The sequence below is a fragment of the Bos indicus x Bos taurus genome, chromosome 4 (genome assembly GCF_003369695.1).
Source record: "Bos indicus x Bos taurus breed Angus x Brahman F1 hybrid chromosome 4, Bos_hybrid_MaternalHap_v2.0, whole genome shotgun sequence".
NCBI classification, from domain to species: Eukaryota; Metazoa; Chordata; class Mammalia; order Artiodactyla; family Bovidae; genus Bos; species Bos indicus x Bos taurus.
The window spans coordinates 12,595,177-12,619,147 of NC_040079.1; the positions used below are offsets into that span (position 1 = coordinate 12,595,177).

At 40.1% G+C, this 23,971-nt stretch overlaps 2 protein-coding genes and 1 non-coding gene across 3 annotated transcripts; 1 reads left to right on the top strand and 2 right to left on the bottom strand.

Moving 5' to 3' along the window:
- Positions 1–7,416: 7,416 nt before the first annotated feature.
- On the bottom strand, positions 7,417–8,349 carry LOC113891827 (olfactory receptor 6B1). The gene has a single exon (XM_027540307.1). It carries the CDS (start codon positions 8,347–8,349, stop codon positions 7,417–7,419), a length of 933 nt encoding a protein of 310 aa, XP_027396108.1.
- A 5,286-nt stretch (positions 8,350–13,635) lies between these two features.
- Positions 13,636–13,708, top strand: TRNAV-AAC. The gene has a single exon. It is a non-coding gene; the product is annotated as a tRNA-Val (tRNA).
- Positions 13,709–19,708: 6,000 nt separating this feature from the next.
- Positions 19,709–22,324, bottom strand: LOC113891795 (olfactory receptor-like protein OLF3). Its single transcript, XM_027540278.1, has 3 exons — positions 21,396–22,324; positions 20,497–20,523; positions 19,709–19,739 (listed from the first exon to the last, which is right to left on the bottom strand). Exons 1-3 carry the CDS (start codon positions 22,322–22,324, stop codon positions 19,709–19,711), a joined length of 987 nt encoding a protein of 328 aa, XP_027396079.1.
- Positions 22,325–23,971: the final 1,647 nt, after the last annotated feature.

A 23,971-nucleotide genomic window follows, 5' to 3' on the forward strand; every position in this document is an offset into this window, starting at 1 on the left:
ACTTAAGAAAATTAACTTTTTATTAGGTGAGTTGTAAAAATGAATAATCAGAATAGGTAGCTTGTTATGTATACCAGTTATAATTTGTGAAAAATAACAGAGAATCATACAATTCTTTCTCCTTTTTTTAAGCAGACATTTGCTAATAAGTAATGAATATCCTCCAAAACACATTATTTACAGTGATGTTTATGAAATCAACACAAAATACATTGGTAAACAAATGCTTACTGAATTCCTACTCTGAACACAACAACATAATGGTTGGTTGAGGCTGCATAAAGGTAAGTCATGCATGGATGCTCTTATAAAGAAAATGAAAGAGATACAATTTTTAAAAATAAAATACAAACTAAAAATGAATTTAGTCAGAGGGTGCACATATTACTTTCAGATCAGAAATCAGCATTGGTCTTCTTGGGGATTGGGACATTTAATTTTGAGGCTATGGGCTCAATTTATTGTGTCATTAAAAAAAAAAAAAAAAAACATGTTAAAGCAGATAGTAGAGGATATTGAATGTCAAACAAGACAATGAGGTAAAATTGAAGACTTTTCCACATAGAGGTGCATGATCAGAAATATGTTTAAAAGTTATATTTGCCTGACTGAAAGTGAGGGACATTAAAGGTATTTCATGCAAGAAAGCAGGAGTAGCAATAATCATGTTAGACAAAACAGACATTAAAACAAAGACTGTAACAAAAGACAAAGAAGAGCACCATATAATGATAAAGGGATCAATACAGCAGGATATTACATTTGTTAACCTAAATGCACCCAATACAAGACACCTAAATATAAAGCAAATATTAACAGATATAAAAGGAGAAACTGACAATAATACAACAGTAATAGGAGATTTTAACACCTTACCAACCTGGACTGACAGATCATCCAGACAGAAAATCAAAGAGGACACAGTGGTCTTAAATTATACAATAGACCAGTTGGACTTAATAGACATGTATGTAATATTCCACTCAAAAACAGCAGAATATACATTCTTTTCAAGTGCACGTGGAACTTTTTTCTAAGCTAGATCACATGCTGGGCCATAAAACTCATCTCAACAAACTGAAGAGACTAAACAATAAAACTATAGTAACCAAAGAATCATAGTACTGGTACATAAATCAATGAAACAGAGAGCCACACAGTTATGGTCATTAATCTATGACAAACAAAAAAAGTGAAAGTCGCTCAGTTGTGTCCGACTCTTTGCGACCCCCATGGACTATACAGTACATGGGATTCTCTAGGCTAGAATACTGGAGTGGGTAGCCTTCCCCTTCTCCAGGGGATCTTCCCAACCCAGAGATTGAACCCAGGTCTCCCGCATTGCAGGAGGATTCTTTACCAGCTGAGCCACAAGGGAAGCCTGACAAGAATATACAATGGAGAAAAGACAATCTTCAATAAGTGGTACTGGGCAAATTAAAATGGAATGGGATTTGAAAATTTCCTCATAACATATACAAAAATAAACTCAAAATGGATTAAAGTTATAAATGTAAAACCTGAAAGCATAAAACTCCTAGAAGAGAACATCGGCTGAATACTCTTTGACATAAATCACAGCAGTATTTTTTTTTTTTTAGATCTGCCTCCTAATCCAAAAGAAATAAAAGCAAAATTAACCAAATGAGACCTCATTAAAAGTTTTTGCACAGCCATGGAGACCACTGACAAAATAAAAATAATCTACTGATGGGAGAAAATAATTGCAAATGATGTGACCAATAAGGGGTTAATATCCAAACTATAAAAACAGTCCAGATAACTCAATATTAAAAAAAACCAACAACCCAATTAAAAAATGGGCAGAAGCCTGAATAGACATTTTTCCAAAGAAGATATAAAGATGGCCAACAGGAACGTGAGAAGATAATCAATACTGCTAATCATCAGAGAAATGAAAATCAAAACAACGGATATCATCTCATATCTGTCAAATTGGCCATCACCAAATAGAAAATAAATTACAAGTTTTGGTGAGCCTGTTGAGAAAAGGGAACACTTGGTGTGTACTGCTGCTGCTGCTGCTGCTGCTGCTGCTAAGTCGCTTCAGTTGTGTCTGATTCCGTGCGACCCCAGAGACAGCAGCCCACCAGTCTGCCCGGTCCCTGGGATTCTCCAGGCAAGAACACTGGAGTGGGTTGCCATTTCCTTCTCCAATGCATAAAAGGGAAAAGTGAAAGTGAAGTCGCTCAGTCGTGTCCAACCCTGAGTGATCACATGGACTGCAGCCTTCCCAGCTCCTCCATCCATGGGATTTTCCAGGCAAGAGTACTGGAGAGGGGTGCCACTGCCTTCCCCGGTATACTGTGGGTAGGATTGTAAATTGGTGCAACTACTATGGAACACTGGTGGCTCAGGTGGCAAAGAATCCACCTGCAGTGCAGGAGACCCAGGTTTGATCCCTGGGTTAGGAAGATCCCCTGAAGAAGGAAATGGCAACTCACTCCAGTATTCTTGCCTGGAGAACCTCATGAACAGAGGAGCCTGGTGGTCTACAGCCCATGGGGTCACAAAATGTTGGACCTGATTTGAGCAACTAACACACACTATGGAACACAGTATGGAGCTGCTTCAAAAAACTAAGAATAACCATATGACCTAAAGAAAATAAAAACTAATTTAAAAAGATACATGCACCCAAATGATCATACCGGCGTTATTTACAATAGCCAAGATATAGAAGTAATGTAAATGTCCATCAATAGATGAATGGATAAAGATGCCGGGTATGCACACACACACACACACACACACACACACACACACACAATGCACTACTGCTTAGCCACGGAAAAGAATGAAATTCTGCCATTTGCAACAATGTGGATGGACCAAGAGACTATTGTGCTTAGTGAAGTAAGTCAGACAAAGACAAATAAATACACTGTGTTGTCATTTATACGTGGAATCTAAAAAATAAAACACTCTCCCTTAGTTTAGCTTACATTCGCTGTGTTAATCAGGCATCAACTCTATTCCAGCGGCTATTAGAATCTAGGAAAACAAAGATGAATGAGATGAGTTCCTGTTCCTTTGATATCAAAAAGAGAACACAGAACAGCTGATTGTGCATCAGACAGGAAGTGCAGGCACTTGTTGTTAAGATTCTTGAAAGAGATTCAGGAAACAGCCTGAACAAGACAGGCATGCCTAAAAGAGCATGCTGTGTTTTATAAACTATAAGACGTTTGAGAACAAAAGTGCTAGGTGGGAATATCTGGCCCTGATGATGGAGAAGTGGATGCTGATGGGCAAGAATGGGCAGGACATCAGACAGCTTCATGACCAAGCTAAGGATGTCGTCTTTGGAGACGGTGAAGAGAAACAATGAAGTGTTTTAAAGAGGAGAGCGACAGGAGCACAGTAGTGTTTTCATTTGGGGGGAATTATTTTATCTAGGAAACAAGGAACACAGCATTTATTAAGTAGAAAAACAGAAGAATATATGAAGTAAATATATGTAAATAGATAGCTAGTGGGAAGCTGCTGTATAACACAGAGAGTTCAGCTCTGCTCTGTGATGACCTAGAGGGGTGGGATGGGAGGGGATATAGGTATACATACATCTGCTTCACTTTGTTGTGCAGGAAAAACTAAAGCAATTGCACTCCAATTAAAAATAAATTTAAAAAAGAAAATATTAGGTAAGAAAAAAAATGGAGGAGGACTAGAGGGAAGTGGAAGAGACATAAATGCTTGAAATGCATCCACTCCTAGATAAACACTTCTAATTTTGTATCTGTATCTCTAGATATTTCTCTTTTCAGATTGTCATTGGCCACATGATCTCAGCCCACCACGGGGACATTTCCGTGCCTCAGTCTAATCATGAATCAAAAGGGAAATGCTCCAAATGTCAAATATGTTTCATGTAGAGTTATAATAGCTGCTTTAGTATGCTCTCAGTTCTGCGCCCTCCTGTTACCATGACAACCTGTTCAGCAAAAGGCAAGGTTGATGAAGTTGTTTTGATCCAGAAGCTTTGCCTCACTGTTTGAGGCTTCATATTTTTTAATATCAAATAAACCACAGATAGCATTTGTTTATACTCTGTTATAAATCAGAAATATTAACTTACCTAAATTTCATATTTTAATATAGCATGTTTATCTATGTATACATTTATGGTGTCATAACCAGCCCAACTCCCAGAGGCTTCTGGGTCTCAAAAGAATCTGGCAATAAACAAAAGGGAAAAAGGAAAACCATATTACACCAAGGCAGAATAACAATTTTGCTGTTCTTTGTTATTCTGCCTTTGCATAATATCACAAGTACAAAATGTAAGAATCAGGTTAAAGAAATAGCTGCCTAGCTCTCTAAAACACTATTGGGTTATTAAACCTTCATTTGATTAATATTTGATCTATCTACTCTCATCCCTGCAGTCTGGAAATTATTAATGCTCCTTCTTTCATCTCTTTTCAAAAAAGTATACATATGCCATATATTCCTGTATTTAATGGGATCATGCTGTACATCATTTTTGTAATTACTTATTTGCAAACTGCTTTTTACTCAATAGTATAATGTGAGTTATACTATCAATAAAAAAATCCCATGCCACTTTTTTAGCTACAATATTTTCCATCACGAGGACGTTTTACTCTATCCAACTCTATTTTTTTTTTGACATGCTGGGTTTTTTCATTTTTTTCTGTTATAAACAACATTGTAATGAACATCCCCCTGACTATTCCCATATGGATGCATTTCCTTAATCGTGTCCAACTCTTTGTAACCTCATGGACTGTATAGTCTATGGAATTCTCCAAGCCAGAATACTGGAGTGGGTAGCTATTCCCTTCTCCAGGGGATCTTCCCAACCCAGGGGTCAAACCCAGGGCTCCTGCATTGCATGCAGATTCTTTACCAGCTGAGCCACCACTGAAGCCCAGTATAAATGTCTAAACTGGAATTATTATACTACAAGTTTTACTTTACTTCCAGTATTATTAGCCTTCTTCATTCAACATGCTACTCTGGTTCTCACTACAAGCTCCTGTACTCAGTACGTGTTTTGCCTATAAAGCTTTGCCTGACACAAAAATAAAAACAATCCTTTAAGTAAGAACACTTACTCTGTGCTGCGTACTGATTAAGTACGTATATTTACTTATCTTCAAACCAATGCAACAGAGTAGGCTCAGTTATGAGCCTCATTTTACAAATGAGAAAACAGACACAGAAAGACTAAACTTGCCCAAGTTTACACAGCAGGAACTAGTTTCAAAGTGGGAACCCAGAACCTGTGCTTTTCAGTCACTGCATTTTATTTAGCATGACTGTCTGACTTCTCATTATTCAGGCTTTGTGTAAAATATTACCTCCTCATAGGCATTCCTAGACCATTGTTACTAAAGTATTCCATCATCAACAAGTCTACAAATAATAAATACTGGAGAAGGTGTGGAGAACACTCCTACATTGTTGTTGGGAATGTTAATTGGTGTAGTCATTCTGGAGAACAGTATGCAGATTCCTTTAAAAGCTAAAAATAAAGCTACCGTATGATTATTTTTAAATGAATGTGGTTATGTTAAACTTCATTTTAATGTGCATTTCCTCACTTTATGTTTTTTGTAAGGGTTTATTAGTTGGTGCTTATTTTATATTTTAGACTATAGAAATGATGTTAGACAAAAAGCAAATTCAAGCGATTTTTTATTCCAGTTAAAAATAGGTGATAAAGCAGAGGAGACGATTAGTATCATCAACAATGCATTTGGCCCAGAACTTCTAACAAATGTACAGTTCAAGAAGTTTTGCAAAGGAAATGAGAGCCTTGAATGTGAGGAGCATAGTGGCCGGCCACCAGAAGTTGACAATGACTGACTGAGAGTGTCATAGAAGCTGATCCTCTTACAACTATGTGAGAAGTTGCCGAAGAATTCAACGCCGACCATTCTATGGCAATTCAGCACTTAAAACAAATTGGAAAGGTGAAAAGTCTCGATAAGTGGCTACCTCATGAGTTGATTGAAAATCAAAAAACAAAAAATCATTGTTTTAAAGTGTTATCTTTCTTCTATAAGCAAATAAGGTAATTATATGAATCAATATGGGGCGTCACAGGTGGCGCAGTGGTAAAGAATCTGCCTGTCAATGCAGGAGACATGTGTTAATCCTAGAATCACGGAGATCCCCTGGAGTAGGAAATGGCAACCTACTCCAGTATTCTTGCCTGGAAAATTCCATGGACAAAGGAGCCTGGCAGGCTACAGTCCTTGGGGTCGCAAAGAGTTGGACATGACTGAGCACACAGTACTCACACAATAGAACATTTAAATTCGTACTGACATCAGCATGTTACATTGAATACAGTTTAAAGTATAGCTCCCTTTGCCTTTGTCAGAACTATGAACAAAGAGTAGGCATATCCATATGCACTTCTGCAGGTGTGTGGGCTCACTTTATCAAAAAGGTAAAGCTTACATGGGTAGGGTGTCAGATAAGGAAGGAGGAGAGGAGAGAGTCACTGTGGTATAGGATGAAAATCTGTTAATTCCCAAGACCGGGCTGGCTACTTGTATATGAGGTAAGAGAGTGAGGCCAGAGGAAGTAAAAGAAAGCTGAAGAGGACTGAGAGAAGACTGAGACCAGAAGGAAAGGGGACTATGAGCGCAAGCTTCCTACAGCAAGTAATAAATGTGATGATACTCATTTACTTCTCAGCGATCATGTGTTCATCCACTGGAGGATACAAATAAATATGCTGTGACTGCTAGGAAGGAAATATGAAGTTCAACACAAAACAACTGAATAAGTTATGTAAGAAAACCAAATGTAAACTATAAAAGGTACAGTTCACTTATAGGTGACACCTTGCAGATAACAGAAAGCACTCCAGCTAGTTTGAAGCAGAAGGGTATTTTAATGCAGGGAAATGGGTGTTTACAACAAGTGTTGAAAGAGGCTAGAGACTGTTCCTCTAGTCTTTGCCACCGAGATTGACTCCTGGCATCAAAGCCACAATGGGATTATTAAAGGAGCAGCTACCTCTGTCTCAGTCAGGAAGCAGAGAAGTCAGGAAGCCATCACCAAATCTGATTCCCTGGAGAGTATAGTACTTGCTAGATCCTAAAACAGCTAATTCATATGCTGCCATCTCTCTCTCCCACTCAACTCAGGAATTTACTCACAATCTTAGAAACCCCATTTTGGATCACAGTCAAAGAGAACACACTGTTCAAAGGGCATGCCCTTAAAACACAGCCCACAGGCGCAGATGTAGATCTCAGGACACAACCAAGAGCCGGTGGTTAATGTGGATCTGGTGAGGTCACATTAACATGAGTAATATGTTAATATCCAGCTGCAGCATTAAAGGAGAAAGGATGGGGGTTGAAGAGCAGGCTCCAAATCAAATTACTTCATCTAATCACTTGTAACAGACTAGTCAGATCTGGCCTGGCAATAAGCCAGCTTCTTCACTGCCTCTTTGACCTCTCGGTTCCTTAGACAATAAATGAAAGGGTTGAGGGCAGGGGTGACAATGGCATAGAAGATGGAAATAACTTTGTTCATGTTGAAGGCGTGAATGGCTCGGGGCCGGGCATACATGAAAATTGTAGCTGAGTAGAAGATGGTGACCACCACGAGGTGGGAGGCACAAGTAGAAAACGCCTTCTGCTTGCCCGTGGGCATGCGTAGAACGGTGGCCAGGATGCATCCGTAAGACAGAATAGTGACAGTGAGCGGGAGGAGGAAGATGACCAGTGCCAGGACAAAGTCCACCAGCTCAGCTGTGGACATGTCTGTGCAGGAGAGGTTAAGTACTGGAGAGATGTCGCAGAAGAAATGGTTGATGACATTAGGGCCGCAGAAGCTGAGGCGAGAGATGAAGTATGTCTTAGCCAAGGAGATGCCAAAGCCAATGGTCCAGGAACCGAGAGCCAGGCGGAAGCAGAGCCCATGGCTCATTATGGTGGGGTAGTGTAGTGGGCGGCAGATGGCCACGTAACGGTCGTAGGCCATGGTGGCCAGGAGCACGCATTCCGTGCACATGAGTGCAATGAAGAAGTAAAGTTGTATCATGCAGTGAGCGAAGGAGATGCTTTTGCTCACGGACCAAAAACTAAACAGCAACTTGGGTACAGTCACAGAGATGTACCAGGTCTCCAAGAAGGACAAGTTGGCCAGGAAGAAGTACATGGGCTTGTGCAGTGGCCGGTTCTGCTGCACCAACAGGATGATGGTCACATTTTCAGCCACTGTCAGAATATAGGCCATGAGGAATATGAGGAACACTGCTGCACGCATGCCCCAGCTCCCAGGGAACCCCACCAGGATGAACCTGGTGACCCGTGTCTGGTTTTCCACTTCCATATTGGAAACACAGGGCTTAACTCTCCTGGGAGAAAAAATTACTGGTCAGATTCCACGGTCCATTTGGAACCTTCCATCTTTTGCCTTCTTTGACTAGTAACAACAGTAACATCATTTTTAATAGTGCATTATAGGTTAGATCATACACTGGGTACATTATGTACACAATGTAATTTGATTCTCACATAGTCTTTTTATACATCTTAGTAATGAAGAAATTGAGTTTTAGAGAAGTATTAGTAACCTACCACATTCCCACTGGTAGCAGGGCAGGAATCACATTCAAGTCTAAGTCTAAACACCATGCTGTATCTATTACCCTACACTGCCTTTCACAACCACATCCAAATTAAACAGTATCAAACAACCATGTTCCACATTACCATTGCCAACTGTGAAGGATACACCTGGCCTTCCTGGCCTACCACCCACCCAGAGCGCTGGAAGTTCTGCCTTTACAATGCTTTTCCCCCTGTACTATCCAGGGAGACAGAGTGAAACCTGTCATTGTCTGCGAGGTACATGAGACGGTGAGGTGGGGAGAGTCAGGCTTTCCAGTATTAAAAACCTGGACCTCAGTCGTAAATTGCTATATGAACCTTAAAATCTTATCATCTCCAAAACCCAATTTCCTCTTCTGCAAGTGCAAATATTAATATTCATTTAGCTTATGTCAATGTGGATCAAAACCCAAATGAAATAATGTAAGTAAAATTGTATATAAAGTAAAATTTATAAACATATAAATGACAGTAAGTGTGAAAGGGCTCCTCTCCCATCTCAGGGCCTTAAAAGATAAGAATGGGCTCACAGGAGCGAGGAGAGTGACTGCTGTGGACCAGGCAGAGTAGGAAGTGGACATGAGCTTCTTCTTGTGGACACTGAAGTCCTTGGGGGTGGAGGTAAAAGTCTCTTGGAGGAGATTTTCTTTAATCAGCAAATAATAAGAAATACATAATAAAATTTGAGACCTTTTCTATGAAGGTTAAAAAACAGAAATGATACACGTGTGATTGGGGAATGCCTCTCTGACCTCTGAGGAGGTGATATTTGCACAGAGGAGGATGCCGGAGGCCCAGCCTTCTGAAGAGTGAGGTGGGAGAGAGCTGCACTGAGATGAGGCCATGCCTGCTGTGATGGAGGGAGAAGAAATGAGGACTAGGGGGGAAAAGCAAGCAGGGCCAGCACGTGTAAGACCCCACAGCTCATAACAGGGGATCTGAATAGTGGTCTAAATACCATGAGAAGCAAGTGAAAGGCTTAAAGCTGAATAGGAGCAGAGTATGACTCACGCTTGGAAAGATCGCTCTGACATTGCAAAAGACTGTGGGAGTGGGAGTTGTGCAAGAGTGGGAGTTGTGAGATTGCTGGTGGCTACTCAAAGGTGACGGTGACCTTGAAAACCTTGTTTCATGGAAGTGAGGGGACTCCAAATGTATGTTAAAAGCATCTTTAATGGTAATTGATGGATTAAATATGGGAGGAAAGAGAAGAGAGAAATCAAGGAGGAATTCAGGTATATGGCTCACTATATGGAAGTGATGCCATTTACTGTAATGGGAAAAACTTTGGTGTTTACAGACACATTCCTCATAGTTGAAGAGATGGCAATGGGCAAGAATCTGTTAGGGTTTTGTTCTGATGAGTTTTAACATGAAGCCTGAACAATATTCCAGAATATTGTTCAGAATATTGAACAGAATATTGTTCAATATTGTCCAGAATATTCTCTAATAATCATTTATCAGTTATTACTAGGGGCTGGGAAATTTGCTAAGTACTTTTCAAATATGCCGTTAAATACACAAAACAAATAAATGAGGCACCGTTACTCTAATTTCACAGAGGACACTTTAGTTTAGACTGATTAAGTAACATTTCCAAGTTTGAGAGTGATGAAACCAGAATTAAAGTGAAGACACCATCTGTCTGACTACAAAAGCACAGCCTCAACCACAATGCTGTCTCACATATAGATAAGGAATACCAGATTTTTCACTCAACACAACTTTTTAAATATTTAAAATGTCTGATAATTTTAGGAAATATTCTACAATTGTACTGAAATTTCATTATTGGCACAGGCTATTAAAGATGAGCCCAAATTTTTACAAATGTGACAGACTGCATGTTCAATTACACATATGAAACAGAAATGAATATATAGAAATGCTTGGTAAATGTATCAGAGGAGAGAAAATCATTACAATAAAGATAAGTTTGACAATAAAAATGTTAGAGATATTTTAGACAGATGAAACAGAGTGAACAAAGGCAAAGAGATATGAAATAGCCTGACATTTTCAGGGAGGCATCTCATTAAGACCTATTTCCTCTGTGAGTGGGAAAATTATAAGTTAATAAATGAATAGAAACATAAAGAGAAAAGGGGGATGGGAGAGAGAGAGCAACGGCCTAGGGAAAGAGAAGAAGAGATAAAATAGTGTTAAGGACTAGATTGTAGATTCCTTCATATGAAATGCTGCTGCTATGTCACGTCAGTCGTGTCCAACTCTGTGCGACCCCATAGACGGCAGCCCACCAGGCTCAGCCGTCCCTGGGATTCTCCAGGCAAGAACACTGGAGTGGGTTGCCATTTCCTTCTCCAGTGCATGAAAGTGAAAAGTGAAAGTCAATTCGCTCAGTCGTATCCGACTCTTAGCGACCCCATGGACTGCAGCCTACCAGGCTCCTCTGTCCATGGGATTCTCCAGGCGAGAGTACTGGAGTGGGGTGCCATCGCCTTCTCCTCATATGAAATATTAAGGTATTTAAGAGTTATTCTATATTATAGACAATATGCAATCATTGAATGTTTTCAGCAGCTGATAACATCCTCACATTGCACCCTGGTTTTTGTTATGGGGGGCATGGATTTGGTTGGGTCAGGGTTGCCAAATCAGAGATTAAAGCACTAGTTGGAATACAACTTCATAGCCAACAAAGACACACACAAAGAAAAGAAAAATCACCCCAGTTATAGCATTTATTAAAGAAAAGAAGACAAACATACGCAGACATACTTGTTCACAAGTTATATGAGTAAATTTACACTCCTAGAGGAGGCTCAACAACCACAACAGATTTCCTTATTTCTCACCCACTAAACGAAGGGTGCGAGCACTAACCATTGCATATGAATAGGAGGACTTGACCACATGCGTTTTCAATGTATGATTTTACCATAAACTTTGTGGACCTTTACACTCATGGTGGTTTTTACTCCACTACGGTGTACTCAAATTTGTTACCCCCTCATTTGAGACTTTTACCAATGATCCAGAATCAAGCATTTTAGCTTCTTCTCTCCATTCTTGTGCCTGTTGAGTGTACACTTCTGCTTAACTCTGTATGGATTCTGTACAAGGGTAGGATCCAAGTAATCCAGATATGATAGAAACATAACCTCCTTCCCTGTCAAGACAGCAGCAGTTTTTGTAGCCACCATCACAAAGAAATTGCCAGGAAGATGCAGCAGCAAAATTGCTGTCAGAAGGCATAATAAGAAACTGCAGGCTGGGATCAGAGCCTGGGGTTTTCATTTCTGACCCAATATCAAGAGATACCCCTCAAACGTAGTAGGAGGAATGTGCTCTCTGCATATCTGGCTGTACTTAGAGTTCAAAAGACGAGATTATGACTGTGACTGATTGCTGGAGATTGAGAGTGGATAGAAGAAAGACGTGTGACAACAGAATTAAATGTTTGGTATTTAAACGTCACTGTGCCATATGAACCTGAAACAGAGCTGAAATTTCATTATAGGCACAAGCTATTAGAGATGAGTCCACATTTTAAGAAATGTGACATAGATACATATTCTATCATACATGTAAAACAGAAATGAACATACAGAAATGCTTGGTAAATGTATCAGAGAGGAGATAATCATTAGACTGAGTCCTAAAAAATAAAATGATATTCTGAGAAGGGACTCTTACCTTGGCTCAGCAGCCTCTAAATGGCTGGGATATGAAAAGAAATTCTTCACTGATTCTAAAATAGGAAGAAGTAGAAAAGAAAGATTCAGGTATTGGGTAGATGTGAAAAGCACACTGTCTAAACATACAAAGGGTGAATGGCCACAGGTTACCCAGCTGCTTCCAAACTGATAGTCAGGACTAGAGGAGAGGTGAGCCCTGGACACTGGGAACACATTTGGGCCTGATGTGGCTCCAGGATGGCTCTCCCAGTATCCTGGGGCCAGAGCACCCATTGCCCTCCTGCAGGAAGCTGCAGTGGTCTTAGGCGCACCACACTGTGAAGATCTTTGGATTCTGAGAGCTTTATACGGTTTTAAGACTTGCCCTACATCTCTGCAAACACCCAGGAGAAAAGCACTTTGACAAGGCAGTTCACGTCTCTTGTGGGAGCCATGAGAAATTTCTATTTGCCTATTGTGGTAATCTAACTTATTTTATACAGTATTAGTTCCAGAGGGGAAAGAAATCCATGCTTTGAAAAGAACCACCTGTGAATTTAGTCTTTGCTGAAGCACAAAGAGAAAAAAAAAATTACTACTTTTAAATCTATCTGTAGATTTTCAGGATGGCCTGTGGCTCAGATGGTAAAGAAAGTGCCTGCAATGCAGGAGACCCGGGTTTGATCCCTGGGTCAGGAAGATGGCAACACACTCAGTATGCCTGCCTGGAGAGTTCCATGGAAGAGCCTGGTGGGCTACAGTCCATGGGGTCGCAAAGAGTTGGCCACAACTGAGGGACTAACACTCATTTTTCATAGATTTTTCAATTATTATTCAATCTTCAGTTACTTAAAACAGGACAATCATATCAGTACTCCATGGGAGATACTAATATCTAAAGTAAACATACTGCTACATTTCAGTAAAATTTTAAATAAAGGTTTTTGTTTAAATGCTTCTGCTGTAATTGTGTGCTAAATAAATTTATCATAATGGGATCATTACTTCGTCAGCTGCCTTTGAGAACCACTTGACCAGTATTTCATGTTCTAGGACAAAATTTTAGTTTACTAAAATCACTTCTCTGAAATCTGAAGAACTCTTAAATAACCCTCACAGAAGCAAAAGCTGTCTAATTCATTGGGGTTTCATGAAATGAAAACTGGAGATATTAGTAGTTATAAGCAATTCAGCCCTCCAATGTGTCTATGATAATTAAACAGGCTTTAACACAGTTTATAGGGCTGAAGTATGAATAGAGATCAAACAGTGATAACACCCATATACTGGACTACTGCTTAGCAATAAAAAAAAAAAAAAAAAGAACTGTCCTTTACCATTAAAAATCTAGACATAACATGCAGGTTTCCGTGGTGTAGTGGTTATCACGTTCGCCTAACACGCGAAAGGTCCCTGGTTCGAAACCAGGCGGAAACAACACTGGTAGGCATCCTTATTTTGGGCCTTCCCTGAGACTCAGACAGTATAGAGTATGCCTGCAGTGTGGGAGGCACTGGTTCAATCCCTGGGTTGGGAAGATCCCCTGGAGAAGGAAATGGAACACAACAGATACAAGATGACAGCTGAAGGGCCTCAGGACCTGAGGGAAAACAGGACAGAGAGTGAGTTCCCTGGGTTTCCTTAACGCTTCCCACATACCCTGGACAGAGATCTGCAAAATTATCCAACCTGCAACTGCCAGCCAATACATATATATCTCCAAGAAAAGACTGTATAGCTGAATTCTAGAATAAGATAGTGTCAGTGTGTCATGGAATATAGCCAGTTTGTATCTCAAGAACTCCTCCTACCTATTTGAGATCATTTGTATGGAATTCTGACGCTAAGCATCTTGTGTAAAGACACAGACACAGTAATTCATAGAACACTCTGACGATAGACATTCCCAATCTTTGGAGGAGAAGCGTGCTCCCGTTCTCAGTCTCCCTGGCACACTGCCACCACAGCAGGTGGCCAGAACCGGGTTAGCACAGATACTGTCTGGCGGACCCTCTGTCATTTCTTTCCATTAGTGCCCGCCACATCATGATATATTTAAGATCCATTTGGGAAAACTGTCGATGATATCAAATGATACATTTGGGGGGATGTCAGTTGTTCTAGGATTTTAGGATAAAAGGATTCAGGATAAATAGGATTTGAAAGAAGTGTCTTATTTTTAGTTGTTGCAATTTAGTTTTTATGCTTCAGCTCTATTAACTGTTCTTTACCACTAGCACCACTTGGGAAGCCCTTGAAAGTAAGTGAAAGTCTCTCAGTTGTGTCCAACACTTTGTGACCCCATGGACTTTAGCTTGCCAAGCTCCTCTGCCCATGGAATTCTCCAGACAAGAATAGTGGAGTGGGTTGCCATTCCCTTCTCCAGCAGATCTTCCCAACCCAGGGATCGAACACAGGTCTCCTGCATTACAGGCAGATTCTGTACTGTCTGAGCCACCAGGGAAGCCCAAGAATACTGGAGTGGGTAGCCTATCCTTTCTCCAGAGGATCTACCTGACTCAGGAATCAAACCAGGGTCTCCTGCTTTGCAGGTGGATTCTTTACCAGCTGAGCTACCAGGGATACCTTTTAAAGCCCTTATTCCCTTATATACATCCTTTCCCAGCCTCTTGCTTCCCAGTCTTTTCAGTCTGGTTGTTGGCTGTCTTGACTCTTAACCCTAGCGTTAGGCTGCCATACTTTTGCCTTTAAATATTTTCAGCAAATGCCACCTGGAAAGCCATCCCAGTCCTGATAATACAAGTCCTGAGTCAGTAAAACAAAGGCCAGCCTTTATGCCAGCTCTTCAGGTAGCTGCCAGACATGTTGAAACAGCCAAAATTCTTTGAGTAAGGTCCAGATTAGTGTTTTTTACTGGCAACCTGCACCAGGAGTATAGACTGTAACTTTCATGGCTGTCACAAATTTGGGAGGTGAGAGGTAATAAGTGGGCAGCTGAAATGCCCCAGTATATTTTACTGTAATGCAGCATTTTCAGTTTTTATTAATCTTTCCCCTTTTGTAGTCAGTTTTTTACCAGATTCCAGAGTTCTGCAAAGGTTAATTCCAAAAGTTTTTGCCAGCTTATTGGCTGTTTTGTGGAGAAATAAAGTCTTGGAATTCCCTACTCAACAATTTTCAGTAATGTTTACAAAAATATCATTACCTTAAATATGTATATAATTTATATTTATATAAATATTTATACATTTAATTAATCTACATATTTAAATACCAACCCCATGAACAGTATGAAAAGGCAAAAGGATAGGATACTGAAAGAGGAACTCCCCAGGTCGGTAGGTGCCCAATATGCTACAGGAGATCAGTGGAGAAACAACTCCAGAAAGAATGAAGGGAAGGAACCAAAGCAAAAACAATACCCAGTTGTGGATGTGATTGCTGATGGAAGCAAGGTCAGATGCTGTAAAGAGCAATATTGCATAGGAACCTAGAATGTTAGGTCCATGAATCAAGACAAATTGGAAGTGGTCAAACAGGAGATGGCAAGAGTGAACGTCAACATTCTAGGAATCAGTGAACTAAAATGGACTGGAATGGATGAATTTAACTCAGATGACCATTATATCTACTACTGTGGGCAAGAATCCCTTAGAAGAAATGGAGTAGCCATCATGGTCAACAAAAGAGTCCACAATGCAGTACTTGGATGCAATCTCAAAAACGACAGAATGATCTCTGTTCGTTTCCAAGGCAAACCATTCAATATCATGGTGATCCAAGTCTATGCCCAAACCAGTAACACTGAAGAAGCTGAAGTTGAACGATTCTATGAAGACCTACAAGACCTTTTAGAACTAACACCCAAAAAAGATGTCCTTTTCATTATAGGGGGCTGGAATGCAAAAGTAGGAAGTAAAGAAACACCTGGAGTAACAGGCAAATTTGGCCTTGGAGTACAGAATGAAGCAGGGCAAAGGCTAATAGAGTTTTTCCAAGAGAACACACTGGTCATAGCAAACACCCTCTTCCAACAACACAAGAGAAGACACTACACATGGACATCACCAGATGGTCAACACCGAAATCAGACTGATTATATTCTTTGCATCCAAAGATGGAAAAGCTCTATACAGTCAGCAAAAACAAGACTGGGAGCTGACTGTGGCTCCGATCATGAGCTCCTTATTGTCAAATTCAGACTTACATTGAAGAAAGTGGGGAAAACCACTAGACAATTCATGTATGACCTAAATCAAATCCCTTGTGGAAGTGGAAGTGAGAAATAGATTTAAGGGACTAGATCTGATAGATAGAGTTCCTGATAAACTATGGATGGAGGTTCGTGACATTGTACAGGAGACAGGGATCAAGACCATCCTCATGGAAAAGAAATGCAAAAAAGCAAAATGTCTGTCTGAGGAGGGCTTACAAATAGCTGTGAAAAGAAGAGAAGCGAAAAGCAAAGGAGAAAAGGAAAGATATTCCCATTTGAATGCAGAGTTCCAAAGGATAGCAAGGAGAGATTTAAAAAAGCCTTCCTCGGCGATCAATGCAAAGAAATAGAGGAAAACAACAGAATGGGAAAGACTAGGGATCTCTTCAAGAAAACTAGAGATACCAAGGGAATATTTCATGCAATGATGGGTACGATAAAGGACAGAAATGGTATGGACCTAACAGAAGCAGAAGATATTAAGAAGAGGTGGCAAGAATACACAGAAGAACTGTACAAAAAAGATCTTCACGACCCAGATAATCACGATGGTGTGATCACTCACCTAGAACCAGACATCCTGGAATGTGAGGTCAAGTGGGCCTTAGGAAGCATCACTACAAACACAACTAGTGGAGATGATGGAATTCTAGTTGAGCTCTTTCAAATCCTGAAAGATGATGCTGGGAAAGTGCTGCACTCAATATGCCAGCAAATTTGGAAAACTCAGCAGTGGCCACAGGACTGGAAAAGGTCAGTTTTCATTCCAATCCCAAAGAAAGGTAATGCCAAAGAATGATCAAACTACCGCACAATTGCACTCATCTCACATGGTAGTAAAGTAATGCTCAAAATTCTCCAAGCCAGGCTTCAGCAATATGTGAACCGTGAACTTCCAGATGTTCAAGCTGGTTTTAGAAAAGGCAGAGGAAACAGAGATCAAATTGCCAACATCCACTGGATCATGGAAAAAGCAAGAGAGTTCCAGAAAAAAACATCTATTTCTGCTTTATTGACTATGCCAAAGCCTTTGACTGTGTGGATCACAATAAACTGTGGAAAATTCTGAAAGAGATGGGAATACCAGACCACCTGACCTGCCTCTTGAGAAACGTATATGCAGGTCAGGAAGCAACAGTTAGAACTGGACATGGAACAACAGACTGGTTCCAACTAGGAAAAGGAGGACGTCAAGGCTGTATACTGTCACCCTGCTTATTTAACTTATATGCAGAGTAGATCATGAGAAACACTGGGCTGGAAGAAGCACAAGCTGGAATCAAGATTACCGGGAGAAATATCAATAACCTCAGATATGCAGATGACACCACCCTTATGGCAGAAAGTGAAGAGGAACTCAAAAGCCTCTTGATGAAAGTGAAAGAGGAGAGTGAAAAAGTTGGCTTAAAGCTCAACATTTAGAAAACGAAGATCATGGCATCTGGTCCCATCACTTCATGGCAAATAGATGGGGAAACAGTGGAAACAGTGTCAGATTTTATTTTTTGGGGCTCCAAAATCACTGCAGATGGTGATTGCAGCCATGAAATTAAAAGACACTTACTCCTTGGAAGGAAAGTTATGACCAACCTAGATAGCATATTAAAAAGCAGAGACATTACTTTTCCAACAAAGGTCCATCTAGTCAAGGCTATGGTTTTTCCAGTGGTCATGTATGGATGTGAGAGCTGGACTGTGAAGAAGGCTGAATCACCGAAGAATTGACACTTTTGTACTGTGATGCTGGAGAAGACTCTTGCGAGTCCCTTGGACTGAAAGGAGATCCAACCAGTCCATTCTAAAGGAAATCAGTCCTCAATATTCATTGGCAGGATTGATGTTGAAGCTGAAACTCCAATACTTACGCAAAGAGTTGACTCATTGGAAAAGACCCTGATGCTGGGAGGGATTGGGGGCAGAAGGAGAGGGGACGATAGAGGATGAGATGGCTGGATAGCATCATCGACTCTATGCACGTGAGTTTGAGTGAACTCCGGGAGTTGGTGATGGACAGGGGGGCCTGGTGTACTGTGATTCATGGGGTCGCAATGAGTCGGACATGACTGAATGACTGAACTGAACTGAACTGATACATAAATGTGGGCTCCCCCAGTGGCTCAGTAGTAAAGAATCCACCTGCAATGAAGGAGACCTAAGAGACTTGGGTTTGATCCCTGTGTCAGGAAAATCCCTTGGAGGAAGACATGGAAACCCACTCCTGTATTCCTGTCTGGAGTATCCCATGCACAGAGGAGCCTGGCCAGATACAGTCCGTAGGGTCACACAGAATAGGACACAGCTGAAGCGATTTAGCTTGCCCACACGCACACACGCATACTTTACATATTATCTTTGCATCTTTCAACCTTGCCGAATTCCATTATCAATTCCAAGATTTTTGTTGTAGAATCCTAGAGATTTTACATGTAAATAATAATGCCTTCTGAGAACAAAATGATTCTATTTGTTTTTTTCTAATTTGCATTTCATTTCTTTTTCTGGCCTTATCCCTTTGGCCAGAATTTCCAAATAAGAAAACTGATGATCATGGACATTAAGCATTGTTCTCAATGAGAAAATGATTCCACTTTTTGCTAATAAATATTGATGTCAGCTGTAAGTTATTTGTATATACATTTTATTGGGTTAAGAAGTTTCCTTCTATACCTAGTTTGCAAAGATTTTTTTTATTAACATTAATACTTTTTGCCACCTATTGAAGTGCTAAACTGGTTTTCCCTTTTAGTCTATTGATACAGGGAAATATATACAGTGATTTATTTTAAGGTGTGGAACTAAATTAACTTATAAGCTACTATATTTTTGCAAAGTGTGGGATTTTATTTTGCAATATTTTTAGAATTTTGTGTGGCTGTTCATGAGTGTTATTGACCTGTGGTTTCCGTTCTATAATGTCTTGGCTTGGTTTGGTGTGAGGGTAATCCTGACTTCATTAAATAATGTGGCGTTTACTCCTTTTCTATATTCTGGAAGAGTTTAAGCTAGTATTAATACACACATATGAGAAGATACTCTATATCATGTGTCATCAGGGAAATACAAATTAAGTCAGTAATCAAATACCACTACACACTATTAGAACAGCCAAAATCCTAAACACTGGAGAATGCTGGAGAAATATGGAGCAATAGAAACTCTCATTCACTGTTGGTGGGAATACCAAGCGGTACAGCCACTTTGGAAGACAGTTTGGTGGTTTTCTACAAAGTAAAGAATACTTTTACCATATGATCCAGTAATCACGTTACTTGGTATTTACCTAAAGGAGTCCTAAAGGAGTCAAAAATATGTCCACACAAAACCTGCACACAAATGTTTATAAGCAGCTTTATTCATAATTACTGAAAATTAGAAGCAGACAAGAAGTCCTTCAGTAGGTGAATGAATAAACATGCAAACAATAGAATGTTACTCGGGTCCAAAAAGAAATGAATGATTAAGCCATGAAAAGACATGAAGGAACTTAAATCCAAATTACTAGGTGAAGGAAGCCAATATGAAAGGCTGTATACTGTATGATTCCAATTATAAGACATTCTGGACCCCTTCTCCCCAAGTTTGCAGTGACATATAATTGATGTGTACTAGTGGAAGGAATGATGCTAAAGCTGAAACTCCAGTACTTTGGCTACCTTGTGCGAAGAGTTGACTCATTGGAAAAGACTCTGATGCTGGGAGGGATTGGGGGCAGGAGGAGAAGGGGACGACAGAGGATGAGATGGCTGGATGGCATCACTGACTCGATGGACGTGAGTCTCAGTGAACTCCGGGAGTTGGTGATGGACAGGGAGGCCTGGCATGCTGCGATTCATGGGGTCGCAGAGAGTCGGACACGACTGAGCGGCTGATCTGATCTGATCTGATCTGATTTGGTATTTATTTTTATAACTTCTTCCATTTATTGTAACTATATCAACAGAAAGACAAAGTAAACAAATGGAATGAACTGGAGAATTAAAATTCAAAACAATCTAGGCCGGTTGGTGTGTGAAAATCAATACTGACTAGCAAAACAAAATGCACATACCTTTGTTTAAGTTTAAGAGAAAATGAGTACAGTGGGCGTGGAATCTTTGTAACCAGTTTATAGGAATCTGGTCTTTGAAAATTAGTTGAATAAAAGACTATAGTAATGAATAACTTTGGAAATAGACAGTGCTGATGTTTGTACACATTATGAATGTAATTAATGCCATTGAAGTACACACTTAAAAATGACTAAAATGACAAATTTTATATTATATATTGTATGTTTTACCACAATAAAAAAGACTATAGTGAAGCCACAGAATTCTCATCTTCAAAGCAAATAAGATCCAGCATAATGATCTGAACAGATATTCTGTCATATATTATTTACTTCAGAATATAATATCACAGTCCAGATTTAGGCATAGAGAGTATTGAAAGCTCCAAAATTGATGTTATTTTTTTAAGGAGTTGAAAAAATCATTTGGAGGAAATAAAGCTGTTCTAAAAACAATTGGAGTATTGTCATGTAGAAAGAGAAACAGACATTTTCTCTTCTAGTCCACAAAAGTGTAAGTAGACCTAATTGTCAGAATTCATCTATCCATTCAATCCACAGACCAGGTCTGCTTGATGAAGCCATGCATTATTCCTTTAAACATGGACAAGCTAATAAAATGTAAAAATGGGAGAAGAATCCTAAATACTACTGGATACTGAGATAAGATGATCTAAGAAAAGGCCCTTTCATGAATCACTGGTATGTAAATTACCTGGTATTAGCCTACAAAAGGAAATGCATTAATTATGTGGAGAAATTCTTCACTTGAAATCCAGGATCTGACCATAATAGTCTTCTTTAGTGTAAATGTGGCAGTCCCCCCTTCACTTATCTGACCTTCTTTTTGATTTTGATGATAGATAACAAGAAGTTTTTATACTCTTTACCCTTTGTCTCTGAATTTGTCTAAAAGTTTACTGAGAGCAGCCATAACCTCTTTATTTCTCAAGCTGTAAATCAAGGGGTTCAGCATAGGGGCCACTACAGCATAGAAGAGAGCAACCATCTTCTCCCCGTCCACTGAGTAGGCGGACCGTGGCCCCAGGTAGGTGAAGATGGCAGTTCCAAAGCACATGGAAACCACAGTGAGGTGAGAGGCGCATGTCCCAAATGCTTTGCTACGTCCCTGAGCAGAATGAATGTGCAGAATGGCAGCAACGATACGACCATAGGAAAACAGAACCAGGAAAAAGGGAAGCATGATCACCAGAAATCCTGAGATGGCCACCATGACCTTGTTGAAAGAGATATCCACGCAGGCTAGCCGCAGCACTGCTAGGGTCTCACAAGCAAAGTGATTCATAACACTGTGACACAGGGGAAGCCGAAAGGTGATGACTGTCTCCAGCAGTGAATTCGTGAGACCAGCCCCCAAGCAGCCCACGGCCAGTCCCAGACACAGCGCTCCATGCATGATGACCGTGTAGTGCAGCGGGTAGCACACCGCCACATAGCGGTCATAGGCCATGGCCCCCAGCAATAGGAACTCAGACGCAGCCAATGCCAGGGACGTAGAGAGCTGGATCAGACAGCTGTAGAATGGGATGGACTTCTGGACTGAGAGCAGGTGCGCCAGCATTTGAGGGACAATACTGCTTGAGTAACAGAGGTCCACAAGAGATAAAACACTAAGGAAGAAATACATGGGGGTGTGAAGCCTGCTGTCCAGTCTGATCAGAAGAAGGATGAGGGCGTTTCCCACAATGGTCACCAAGTACATGGCCAAGAACAAGACAAAGAGGGAGACTTGAGTCCCCCAGTCGCTGGACAGCCCCAGCAGAATGAACTCACTCACCCATGTCTGCGTTTTATTCCCCTGACCCATTGGTTTCTAAGAACTGAACTAAAGATGTCAAACTGACAAATTAAAGAAACTCAGAATTGGAAGATGGCTTTCATACCACATGGAGAACCTACCCTTTTGAACTTAAAGTTCTCCCTGAATGTCTCAGCCAGATCGTCATCCAGACTCTGCTTAACGTATCTGTAGAGGAAGAATCTAACAGTACCCAGTTGTGCAGCTGGAAATCAAGGGGAAAAAAAGGTTACATTCTTGAAATTCAATTTCTTAGAACATAAGTTTTCTCTCAAATATCTACTCTTAAATGGAGGAAGGAAATTAATGAAGTGTTTAGATTTAAAATTCTAGTTAACTTAGTAGTTATTAGAGGGGATCATTACTGTCTTTCTGGTGAGACAGTTTTTAGCCCACATGAAAGATCTTCTTCTGAATTCTACATGATGTTCGGTACCATTTAACTTTTTTGTTTTGTTTACTCTCTGGATGTCTCAGACACAACTGTACTCACCCCTCCTCAATGGAATGTATTCATGAAATCCTGAATGTTTTAAGTAATATTCTCATACTTATTACCAAGGGATTTGGAATTTGTTTTCTATAATTTCCCTTTTAATCTGAGAGTGTCAGGTGGAAGGTCTCATCTTCACCTACCTCACACCAGTCGCCCAGGTGGACCTGTCTACCCACGATGGCCAACTTCAAGAATCAGGTGTTAAATGAAGACAAGGTATACCTACCTACCTGTTGAAATGTATCTCTTATGCCCTCCAAGGGTAATTTAATAATGTGATTAATGATGTCATGTTATCGTGTGTGCATACTCAGTCACTGCAGTCATGTCCAACTCTTTGTGACCCTATGGACTATAGCCCACCAGGCTCCTCTGTCCATGGGATTCTCCAAGCAAGAATACTGGAGTGGGTTGCCATGGTTCATGGTTCAGGGGATCTTCCTGGCCCAGGGACTGAACCCGTGTCTCCTGCATTGCAGGTGGATTCTTTACCACTGAGACATCAGGGAAGCCCTTCATATTATTACTTAATAGCAATGTTTTCTCAAGGAAAGGACAACTCATTCATTCACCAATATAACAGGAATCACTCCTCACCAGTGAAGGCAGAAGGGTATAAAATCACATCTTAATTATAGAACATGATAACAGAGACAGGAACAGTTTTTTTTTTTAACCCCAAGACAAAACTTATTTTATGTTTACTACTTAAGGAAAGAAATGTATCCCTAAGTAAAATATGCAGGTGGGAGTTTGAAGTCTCTGAGATACTCCTGTGACAGTACCTGAAAATTGCACATGAGGGTCAGTATTCCAAAGGCTTATTTACTATTCATACAGCAGACGGGCAACAGATTACATTTATTAAACGTTTCCAGTTTTAGCATAAAAACTTTTAGGATGATTGTTACAGACTACACCACTTATAACACAGATGGCTGGAGGTCTTGCTATTATAGTTTATTTTCATATTGTTAACTATAATATATTCAGGATTTAGTATTGTTTTGAATAAGGTCCAAAATGTCAAGGAATTTATTAAAAAGAGAACTTTCAGAAAATGAATATCACACAGAAAGTACTAGAAATGATCATTGAACAAAGATACCACCTTCAAGTCTTTGCACTGAAAGCTTTCTGTCACTTACATCAGATTGATT

Coding starts and splice junctions, on each gene's coding strand:
- LOC113891827 (XM_027540307.1), bottom strand. CDS start 8,349: ATGGAAGTGGAAAACCAGACACGGGTCACCAGGTTCATCCTGGTGGGG.
- LOC113891795 (XM_027540278.1), bottom strand. CDS start 22,324: ATGGGTCAGGGGAATAAAACGCAGACATGGGTGAGTGAGTTCATTCTG. Junction 20,524..21,395: donor AAACTTTTAGACAAATTCAG/AGACAAAGGGTA, acceptor ACGCCCACTGTA/CTCATTTTCTCTTAAACTTA. Junction 19,740..20,496: donor TCTCTTAAACTTAAACAAAG/GTATGTGCATTT, acceptor TGACTCCTTTAG/GACTCCTTTAGGTAAATACC.